Below are 12,202 nucleotides of genomic sequence, written 5' to 3'. Positions count from 1 at the left end.
TATATGTAAACAGTGACATAAGAAATAAAATTATGCATGTGTCTTACAACTTCTGTGCAGCTGAAAATGTCTTAAATTTTATTTCACTGGACAGCAAACTGAAGAAAAGAAGTGATGACCTTTATAACTAAGGTCTTCCTTCTCTCGGACTCTCTATTTTGACAAAAGCATCCCTCTTTTTTGAGGTCCTTTACGACAATGTTGATTTTTTTTTCCATTTCTGTATCTCTTTAGATACCCTGGTATCCAGCACATAGTAGATGAGCGCTCAAAATATTTTTTGTCTTGATTCAACATTCAAAGAAATAAAAAATGTTGTCATATGCTTCCAAGATATGTAGTATGTTTAAAATACTATACCCAAAGATTATGGAACAACTAACAGATATAAAAATAAAAATATGTATAGAGATGTCATAGCTCAAATTCTGATGGTAACTGCTTAACTCAAAGTGTGATAACTGATTCTCATATATCTTAGCATGCTTTTCAGGCACTTTGCATTACGGCTACAGAGGGCAAATGGCTGATAAACCTCATTGTTAAAAAGAAGTCCCTTAAATAGCAAGATATACATGAACAACAAAAAAAAAGAACTTCTTTGATTGGTTCAAAAGCCCATATACTTGTAACCCAGGAAACATTTGAAATGCATGAATAGGTAACTCAGCTCTATATGGGATATTGGTTCATAACTCTTCATCAATCCTACATACAAAAAAAAAAGCTATGTAGGACTTGATATGTATTTTAAGAGATATTAATACCTGCAGAAAAATAAAATATTTAAAAGGACCAAGAAGCCAGAATTCTTATGTACCAAAAAAACTGTACAAAATTAGAAGTACATTTTATTATGCCAGATCTTATTTTAATCAGCTATTGGGGATACTCACTTCCTTCTCTTTACTTTCTACCCTATTAGGAGGAAATTTAATATCTACTATTGACATGTCAGTCTGCAAACTCTGCCTCTAACAGTATAACAATGGTGTCTTCTCCATTCTCCCAATACACACCGAACTCCAGATCAAAGTCACGGTTTTCTGTGCCCCTTAATTATCCTCCACAATCAACTCTGACTCACCATGGAGCCTTTATCGTCCTAAAAATCCATATTTATACTTGTTAGAATTTCATGCAATAGGGAGGAGATGACAACACTGAATCAGTTCTCCAGACAGGCATATCAAGGATGCTTTGTCAATCACCCAGTGCTTAGTAGCCTATAGAATTCTATGCAGTAGCCTATAGAATTCTATAAAAGCAGAAAGGCCACATCACTAGGACACTTCTTGGCTCCAGAACAAACTGATTTAGAGCCCAGCTGCAAAGTCATTCACATTTGCCAAGAGAGGTTTTGAGTACTCTTTTCGACCCACCCCTCATACAAACAACAATTTAAACAAAATGAAAACAGAACAAAACAGGCTGACTCAGTCCAACACTCCCAACTCCATCCTGTAGGAAGAAGGCTATAAAATAATGTGACAATTAGCCTAGGGATTTCCTTGTTATTTTCATTTTCAGGGCCTCCGCATAGTGTTAAAAGTATCACATAGGGTCCAATTAGACCTGAACACACAGACCTGCTCAAACATCTTCCTGTTCTGAGTATACCACGTGGTACCACAGGGTTATTTAAAAAAATTCCCAAATCAGTAGTTAAGAAAGTAATGAAGTCAGTTTACCCCATACCCTATCATTTATCCGTCCACAGAGCACTCACCTCATTGTCTGACTCGACGAGAACTTGATCGTATTCACTAAGCGCTACTAGAAACATGATAGAGGTGACATTTTCAAAGCAGTGTATCCATTTTCTTCTCTCTGACCTTTGGCCCCCTACATCGACCATTCTGCAAGGTTAATAATATTCATATTAATAGCACATAAAAAAATATCAATATAAATATAGCTTTACTTACAAACTTAGGAACCCTACTCTCTGAAGAGAATGGTCATCAAAACCAATCCAATTAACACTTATTGAACATCTACTAATTTTCTGTTACCTAACAATCAAAGTCAAGACATTCTGGGTAATAACTCATTGCAGTAATTAGAAAGTTACCTGATATACATAAAAATTATAATTTTGTAAAAAAAAAAAAAAATCCTGTGCCAAGCCAAGGAAAAAGGCTGTTCTACTTAATCAAGCACAGAAGAGTCAGAAACAAAACAAGTTTTATTTGTGTTCAGCTCTAATGGCAAATACTGACTTCAGTTTCTTTTCCTATAAAATGAGAATGAAGATCCTCATGTATTTCTCAAGGAAGCTACTAGGAATGACTACGAATGCATTTAAAAGATGTAAGATGCTATGTATTTCAACATGGGTGTGTAATGCTTCAACTAACTGCAAACAGAACCTCACTGATCTTCATCAGGAAGGTAAGCTTTGGGGGCTGTTTTTTCTTTCCAGTATTGACTATAATTTGGGACAGTCCAATCACATTGGGTAACGTGGTGCAATTAGCCTTACGCACAAGTCAAGTTGCTAAACTGCTAGAAGTGGTATGTATAAAACATCAAGATGCTATAAGAGGCCACCATCTGAACTGTACCGAGGACTTGTCTTTACACATCAGTTCTGTGCTCAGGAATCAACACTGGCATCAATTAATTTGAGTGCTAGTGTATACAGAAAATATCTAGCAGAACTTGGTACTGAATCCAAGTTTCTTCAAATTGCTGAATCCATAACTGGACTAAAATGTGCACAATGTTTACAAGATAAAATATTTTCAGAAAATGAGAGTTTTAGGTACAAAAGTTTGAGGGTAGGGCTCCTTAAGTGTTTGCTGAAAACTGCAGTTGTTCCTGGTATTTTCCTGCCTCTAAGGATCAAACCTAAACTAAGAAATCAAGAATCTTCCAGTGACTGCTTTGAAAAGTTTCCTATGAAACAGATATCTGAGGGGCAAAACAATGGATCCAGGGAGACCTATGAACTACAGACATCAAAACTAGAATTCTTAGGTCTTTAGAAATATTAAAATGCTAGCTCTTCTCTGATGTCACGTCAATAATATGCTCATTTATATAAAATCCTCATTCCATGAAATCCTGTCATGCTAAACCCTATAAGATGTTTTTGATGGTAGCAAGAAATTATTCTCCTAAGTCATTACTTTTACTGAAGTGCCAAAGAATGTCCTTTAAAAGCTAGTGCCCAAAATGTAGGGAAAAAACCCAAGATGTAACAGTAACCTGGTTTCAGATTTCAGTAATCATAAAGCAAAAAGGAGATGAAAATCTCCATGAAATGCTCTATGTTTTCTGAAAATATTCTAACATGGTTATAAGCAGAAGGAAATTTGGTGTCTCAAGTTAAAGATCTCTAAACACAATGAACTCAAAACTTAATCCAGAATGCTGGAGCTACAGGGAGCCTTGGTGATCATCTAATGTAACCATTTTAATGATGAAAAAAACGAGGCTCAGAAATTATTTCCAAAGTGTCACCCTCTTTATGGCTATGTCCATTAGAGTAGCGTATGGCAGCCAGATGTAACCACAGGTGCAGAGATTGATCAGAATGAAACACACAGTGCTTTGGCAGGGAATGATGGAGGGCCTGCCCATCAGGGTCACATGGCAGAGTTACATCACAGGAGTTATATTCATTTCCACTTCACAACCCTGTACTGTACGTAGTTGTCTTAAATGGATGGCTCTCCCAAGGGACTCAACTCTCTGCACCCAAAGACATATTTATATGGCCTCATTTCTCCATGTACCATGTGGTTTGTATTCTAACTAAAAGTATGTCTGAGTGACTGTGTAATAAGAGATTAAATGAAAGTACATCAGTCTTGTTTATTTTTTCTCATCTTAAAAAAAATTAGACCACTTCAGCTGAAGTATTACCCAGAAAGAATGGCAGCAGTAAGGGAGAAAGTAATAAACTTTCATTCTATTTTCCTATGTAAATTTAGACTAGGTTAATCAATCCATTTCCAAAACCATGTATTTAAAAATTTTTCAGGCAACTCATTTTAGGAGTACAGAACAGCCCGCATTCTTATTGCTACTGAAAAATTCTACCTTGGTACCAGAGGACCTGGAGGAAACAACATGAAAGCTTCTGATAACCTGTAATTTCTGCTATTAATAGGGTTATAAGATAATTTATATCTTTATACAAATGTAAAAATACAGTTTTTACATGTACATGTTTTACATGTAAAAATACAGTTTGTACAATGTACAAACATTGACCTCATAGGTAAAATGATTCCCAACCAGTTTTAGTCTGGACCAATGTTTGAGTAACTTTTAACCACCAGCAAACTATTCACTGATTTCTCAGTGATTTAACCTGAAATAAGAAAGCTGCCCATACACCTTTCCTCTGCTTCCTCTTTCAGGGACACATTATTTCATTTGTGTCTCCAATGATAATAATTGTTATAAAGGTGATACTGTTTTAAAGTCTACACATGGTTTCAATATTCACAGAGTTCACAAAATGTGCTCAAGGCAGAAGAGCTGGCAAGTGGATTTTACGGACTCAGGTACTACCTGAAAATGACACTTTGTAAGTCAAAGGGGTACTCGATGATCCCTGTGGTGGGGACTCGAACTCTGAGCACATCTTGTTGCGTAGGCAGGTAGGCAGGGTCGGCAACGCGGTCCAAGTCATTAAGATAGCTGGAGGAGGGAAGACACATGAGAACGTCAGTGACACCATCACACCAGACCTGCTGATGGAAAAGGAAGGACAACAATGAATCCTAAGACAGAAGTGGAGAGAAGGAAGAAAAGTATCAGAAAGTGGTACAGTAGCTTGGGAAGTGAAAGATACAGTCAACCTTCTGTTAGTCAGAGCAAGGCTGTCCATCTATGGATGACCTGGTTCACAGTATTTCTCTTTTCTTCTCTTACTGTCAAATAGAACCCTGACAGAACGTAAAGGGGGAGAAGAAAAGAATTAAATGAGTCTCCTACCCTCTACTTGTTTAGCAGGTCTGGTGGGTAAGCAGGAGCTTAAAGCAAATAGTTTTTGAATTATTTATACAAATGTTATTTGTATAAACAAACAGGTAACAGAGCTACACATAAGGTCAGGATGCATTTTTTTCCCTTTTTACAGAACATCAGAGCCTTTTCCCTTATAAGACAGCAGCATACCATGTCCTAAACTCTGTCCAAAGCCTACGTCATTCACCATTAATGTGAAGCCACGAGATTTCTAGTTACTGAGGCAACAATATCGAAGGCCAGATATTCCCAGTGTATAGACTCATCACACCTAAACTTTACATTTATCTGCTTATATGACACTTTTCCATTAAAAAAAAGCTTTTTATTGTGAAATAATTATAGACTCACAAGAAGTTGCAAAAATATTGCAGAGATTCCCCTGTGCCCTTCACCTAATTTCTCCCAATAACATCTTATGTGATCATAGAATATTATCAAAACCAGGAATTTGACATTGATCAATACTATTAACTGAACTACAGACCTTACTTGGATTTCACCAATTTTTACACACACACACATTTTTGGGGGTGTATATGTCTATGAAATTTTATTACATGTAGAGATTCGTGCAATCACCACTGCAATCAGGATACAGAATTGTTCTGTTAGCAAAAAGAAACTTCTGTGTGCTACCCATCCCAATCCTAACCCCCGGCAACCACACATATGTTCTCCATCAGTATACTTTTATCATTTCAAAAGTGTTATATTCCATTCACTTTCCATTCTCTCAAATTGCAAAAATAATTTACAACTTTAAGAATGACATAATTTGATATAACTGATGACAAACAGGTAAAAATGACTGTTCTGCATGGCATCCTCATGATTTCAAAGAGTCACTATGTTCCCTCCATCCCTGGAAGGGATGCAGCACAGATATGATTTCAAAACACACAACTGCAAAGTATATACAGAAAGTAACTAAAGTGTGAATAAGATTTAAAGAAAAGGTAGAACCATTATAGACTTGGAAGAGATTAGATCTTCAACCCCTATATGCCCACAAACAAGAGACAGTGAGTTCTGAGACATGTAACAGGGAATGTCTGGTGTGGAGCGTAACTCACTCAGCAAGAGCACAAACACTCAGGCGACATGACTTACCCAGGATAAATACTGTCTCGCCCTGCTATTCCTTCCTTAGTACCTAAGAGAGTGCCTGGCAAATAGTACTTAACGATTATTTGCTGACTGGATGGATGATTTCCCATGCTGAGATTTAGTTTTAGCATTATTTAAATATCCTTCTTACTAGTGGGGTTACCATATCAATGATACTGTTAAATTTGAAACTGAGTATTGAAAAAAATTTAAGTCCCTAAGATTCATGGGATCATAAAATAGAGCTACGTCTGACTTTAACAAAGAAATAAATTACTGCCTTTTTGGAGCTGTATCAATTCTTTAAGACAAAAAAGTACAATATTAGTCTGGAAATTCCTAATACAAAGCAACTATAATTAGTATTCTAGAGGCCTTGTCCCAAACGCATCAATGATTCTTTAGCTGGCAATTAGCTCTCTACTGGTTGATAGAAACCAGCCTGGTATCTTTCATTATTGTAAGAGTGGCTGGGGGACAAAAAGAGGGAGAGGCAGGAAGGAAATGTAAAAAAGGACTGGACTCCAAATTTTAGTGAATATCCTGGCACGGTCTGGGAGGTGTCTGATGGGGTTAACAAGTCCATGTTCTGGGTGTTGGCCTGTATCTCATCCTACAGATAAACCAGCTCATGACTCCATAAATGCAAAATCAACTGGGTACTCTGTATAGATGGAGTTTTTTGATTTATGAGCTCCTTGATTTGAAAAAATCGAAATGAATGTACATTTTGAAATCTGCAAGATCATCATTTATTTAACTACTATATACAAAAATTTAATTCAGAGGAATCAGAGAACTTCCAATTCACATTGGCAAGCTTGTTTTTAAATAGGCTGCCCAGTAAACCATTTCTACTCACTTCACCCAATCCAGAGGTCAGAACAGAAGGTGGCTAAGTCTTGGACACAAGGTGCTACTGTGTTCTCGTGGGAAGAGAAATCGTGGCTTTCTGTTTCTTGATCTGTTTCTTGAAGATGAACTCAACAGACTACTCGTTGCCACTTCATTTTTAAACATGTGTCCTTGCACAGGAAAATTTAAAGAACCAGCACATGAAGTGGGAGAGTCCCTGTCACACTGCACATGAGAACCTCGCTAGTCTCTCTCCAATTCAGAAGGGTGAACCGAGCTCTGGGAAAAACACGATGGAGTAACAGAGAATCAGGATATACACCTGCGACCGAAAGCCACTGATACGAGTTTAGAGGCTGTCCTAAAAATACTGTCAGTGGTTTCTCTCTGTGAATGCCGGGCACTACTGAGACATTAGCTGAATATCTGAAGCATTCATACGTGCAAGAATATTTTCCCCCTGCATCTTTCTTTTGCTCCTTTTCAATGTAAGCATAGTTCAGAGAGTAACAACGGCAACATAACAATTAACCTATACTGGGCACTTGCTGCTTGCTAGGCTCTGTTCTGTCTGTTCATTGTCCAGGTTTCAACATATTTCAAGGCAAGGAAATGACCATTAAAGATCCTCATACATTTACAATTTACTGGAAAGTGAACTGCACTTCTTGCTTGACATTCTTGTTGTTTTGTTTTAGGTGGATGGTGGAAGGAAAGGCCCACTTCACTTGGAGTAAAAAAGTTAAACTGATCTAGTTTAACAAAAGAAAAAAAAAGGAAAAGAACTTGTTATCAAGGTCTGCTAGTTGAAACATATATTATCTAGAACCTGAACCAAACCAAACCAAACCTAGAACACCCCAAAACAAGACTAGAAAACCAAAACAGAACAACAACAACCCCCCCCCGCAATCAAACAAAAGACACACAATCTATTTTCTCCTACAGGAAGGTCTGGGCGGCTCAAAAGCTACCCAAAACTGAAGACCTGTTGCAGATAATTTGAGAAACAAGTAAAACGTGCAGGCCACCTGGACTAGCATCTTTCACTGCCAAAGAGAGGCCAGTGTGGAGAGCTTCTGCCTGCACAAGCACCAACCCCATGTGGCCCCCTCACTCTGGGCTTCAGGACTTGGAGGGACTCACAGCACTTTTCTGCATTTCACATTTGCTTAGGGAAAAAAGCCACCCTACTGCCTTAGAAATGGAGTTCTAGCATGATGAGACTAGCATAGCCTTATTTGTTGATTCTTGTCATATTCTGAGAAGAGGTAATGATGGAATAATCTCTTAACTGAATTGTACTTTCCACTGAAGCACCTCATATTTGGGGGAAAAACGCTGGTGGAATATGGAGGGCGGATGGGTTCATGTTGGATTACTCCATTCATTTAACCTTTAACTAAAAAACACTGAGGTCTGGACAATTTATATTGCAGAGTAAATTCAGAGAGTTAATTATAGTTATAATTTGTTTTGTAGGAATGATTCTGAGTGGCTGCTGAGGTCATTCTCAGGGTGCTGCTATGGTGACAGGCACAAGGTACATTTCCAAGGCAATGTATGTATAACAAGTGGCTGGCAGTAGCCCTCTCCTGATGTCAGAGAGAGCGAGCTCCATGGTACACACAGGACTTATTTAACTGTCTAGGAGTGAAGACTTATTTAAGATTGTGCTTGAAAATGGGTGTAGTCAAACTCATCTTACTCCAATCCATTCAAGGGAATTTAATGACTTGTCATTGCTTTGAGACATTCAATAATTGATAACTTCATAATTGACTAAAAAAAACCCCAAAACACCTCAACATTTTCCCACAGACATTTGCCCAGTTAGGGTTCTCACACTCCATGGGGTCAAGGACCATGACTCCTTTTGTCCAAGGCTGGTCACCGACACTCAACCAAGGGCCTGGAACACAGTAGATGCTTAACATGGGACCCAAATTAAAACTATTTTATGGAAAACATTGTAGTGGTTAGAAAGGCAGGTTACACCTTCTAGGAGAAAACAACGGAGTGTGGCGGTTGTTAGATACCCATCTTTACATAACTACTTCTCTGGGCTATTACTGGCCTGCATTATGTAAGACCTAAATTCTGAATTCAAATGCCTCTGACGAATATAAAGACAACGCAGAAAGGAAAGGCAGTATCCATTTAATTTAATTTAGTAGATGCGATTCCTGCTCTTCTTTAGGTCCTGGCCACAAAATGATATAATTTGTACATCCGTTTTATGACTGTCAGTATCAAGCTTTCAGGCCTTGGAATTCCCTCTAGTCCAGGGCAAACAGAGGGAGTGGTCCCTTATTAACAAACGATTGTAACACAGTATCTTTAATGGAAGAAACAGGTTTCTGATGGTTTTCAGTGAAAAGCAAGGCGACAAAAAGACTAGTAAAATTTCCATAATTCCTTTCCTACCATGAAAAAAATGCAGGGTCATCTGAAATTCAACAACCATCTTGATCATGACATTCTGGTAGGTGCTAAGGAAATGAAAATTCCCAGGATATGATCCCTGCCTGCAATGAGTTTACCAACTTGTAGGAAAAAAGGGGGTTATATGAAGAGGAGAAACAGGGGAGTTTATTAGGGAAGGAATGAATGCTTGTATATTTTGGAAAGAGCCATTTTCTGGGAACTTGTTTGAACTGTCTCTAATCCTTGGTGATTATCCACAAAACATCCTTCTCTAGCATGACTGATTTATAAGAAAGACAAGGAAATCATGCCCATTCGTTTATAATTACACCTCGTAACTGCTAAAGTCGTTATACATTTAACTTCAGTATCACATCTGGCTGCAGAAAAAATAAGAAATTCAGAAAAGGGGTATAATCCATTACTTTAAATGATTAAAAATATATGCAATAAGCTTGAATGTCACTAAAACAATATGCTCTAATCAAACTAAATATGGCATTTCTCTTTTGAATGTTTTAAAAAGAGATTTCAATTGTTCCTTAGTTTTTGACAGTAGTTTGTCAGCGACAGATTTGAGCTGACCTTCACATTTAATTTATGCTCCAATCTGACATGTAATGAGAACTTATTTTCTTAGATCTTTTTAGAAGTAAAAAAGAAAAAGCCCTACTACCTATGACTGGAAAGGTAATTGAAATCTAAGCCAAGAATAGCATAGAAATTAGAAATTCAAGTGGCTTTGCTTTTTTTTAAATGAAGGAAACATGAATAAAATTTAGAGATGACTCAGCAAGTAAACAGTATCATATTACAGCCCGGGTTAAAAAAAATTAATACACGTATTAGGCATACAAGCCTTAGCAATTATACCAAAAGGGTGAAAGCACCCGTGGGTGATAAGTGGAAAAAGAAATCTCTGTAATTTGTTCTAAATCCAACCAAACATAGTAAGATAACTGAATACATTACCTTGGAGCATTTAATGTAACACACTATGGGGTGTATGCTGGGGTTCTTCAACTCCTGTGTAAGAGCCTCTCGTCTAGAGGCTGTATTGATCAATATAAGAGAGCTGCAGTTCAAGTCAGATACTAAGATGAAGTTCTGGTACAGAAAATGACTCTGGGTAGAATTTCACAGTTTTTATTATTGAAAAGAAGGTTAGAAAAACTAGGTCGACTTCATTAAAAAAATTAAGAAGACCGTGTAAGAGGAGAAGTCTTGGGGGATGTGAAAGCTAGATCATGCCTGAGATCTTATTTGACACTGTCAAAAGCAGTGGAAGCTAAGGAGAAACTAGAAACTTATGGTTACTGTGTAGTTTCTACGTGACCACAAGGATCCAAAGGAAAAAAATAAAAGAAATTGTCAAAGTGAACTTAAAAAAAAGTGAAAGTAACAGTTCTGCAAAACTGCCGTCCTGAGGGGAGAGTCAAGTACAGGTTTTGATGCCAAGACCCAACTAAGTCCCTCCCTCCTCTGGTAGATCCCACTGCTCAGATGAGCCTGGCTGGTAACCTGGGTAGGTGGGTTAGCTGCACGAGATTTCTGATTACTCGTTATACAAACACTTTCATCTCCTTAAGAGCTCGCTCTGTGGAGGGCAAATCAACTTTCCTTTTTCCTCTTTAACACCTGGTACACCATGATCAGAGTTCAAGGAGGTGCAGCATTTACTACAGAGAATTTGTTCATAAGAAATTATTTGTTTTCAGTACAAAATTCCAGGTTTAAAACACGATCACCTAGTGGTAGCAGGGGGGCTACAATTTCACAGTTTATGAAAGCTACTCAGGGAGAATATTCTGTGGGATAAAACAGAAGAGATCATGCATTTAAATTGTCCTTTGCCAATAAACTAAACCAACCCAGAAAATCAGATTTTTTGAAAGTAAATTAAATAGCTCGTAAAAAGATCCTATATCACTGCATCTAGTAAACAGTTTCAGTATCTTATATATGGATAGTTGATCTGAATGTCTACGGTAAAGAGACCACTCGTGTCAAGTGGGGAAGGAGCGGGGCACCTATGTGTGTGTCAGACAGACTCCAGGGCCAGGGCCACGGCCAGGCTTGGGTCAGAGCAAAAGATTCCCAAGTCTGTTGCCCAAAAAACAAATTAACCTTGTAATTAAGAGCAAAAACAAAACAACAACAGGGGGGAGGGATAAATCAGGAGCTTGGGATGAACGTACACACACTACCATATATAAGATAGATAAGCAACAAGGACCTACTGTATAACACAGGGAACTCAATGTTCTGTGATAACCCATATGAGAAAAGAATCTAAAACAGAATACATGTATAGCTGAATCACTTTGCTGTGCACCTGAAACTAACCCAACACTGTAAATCAACTACACTCCAATAAAATTAAAATATTAAACAACAACAACAAACAACAACAAAACAACAGAAGAGAGTAAGAGACAGATCGAGAAGGAAAAGGGAAGGGAGGAAGAGGCCTTTTTCAATTTGCCTGTTTGGCTTTGTTAATTTATTCATCTTTTATATGGTAACTTTCAAAGCTGTTGACTAATTCTGACACAATTTTTATACTTCTAAAATATATCAGAAGCATCAGAAGGCTACTTTTTATTCTAGTCTGCTCATCTTGACTGTAATGACAGTGCTTACTTCAGTTAATTTACACATATTTATTGAAAATCTGTTATATGTTCAATTCAAATCACTGTGTGTGTTGGAGAGAGAGGGGGGCTGGCACAGGGAGCTGGTACAAAATACTTAAAAAATATATATTTTCTTTGCCTTTAGGGACATCAGGCTACCTGCGAAGCAAAGACAGCACAGATGAATC

General features: G+C 37.6%; 1 protein-coding gene across 1 annotated transcript in view; it reads right to left on the bottom strand.

Moving 5' to 3' along the window:
* Nucleotides 1-12,202, bottom strand: part of LOC112395611 (guanine nucleotide-binding protein G(q) subunit alpha) — a 187,837-nt gene that overhangs the window by 68,256 nt on the left and 107,379 nt on the right. The window contains exons 3-4 of the mRNA XM_024738923.1: nucleotides 4,528-4,656; nucleotides 1,730-1,859 (exon numbers count right to left, since the gene is read on the bottom strand). Coding sequence (XP_024594691.1) covers nucleotides 1,730-1,859; nucleotides 4,528-4,656 — 259 coding nt within the window. The remainder of the gene's footprint in view (nucleotides 1-1,729; nucleotides 1,860-4,527; nucleotides 4,657-12,202) is intronic.

The sequence above is a fragment of the Neophocaena asiaeorientalis genome, unplaced genomic scaffold (assembly GCF_003031525.2).
Source record: "Neophocaena asiaeorientalis asiaeorientalis breed wild unplaced genomic scaffold, Neophocaena_asiaeorientalis_V1.1 scaffold249, whole genome shotgun sequence".
Classification (NCBI taxonomy): domain Eukaryota; kingdom Metazoa; phylum Chordata; class Mammalia; order Artiodactyla; family Phocoenidae; genus Neophocaena; species Neophocaena asiaeorientalis.
Note: the sequence above shows the minus strand (reverse complement) of the source record. Positions and strands in the feature narration are given on the sequence as shown.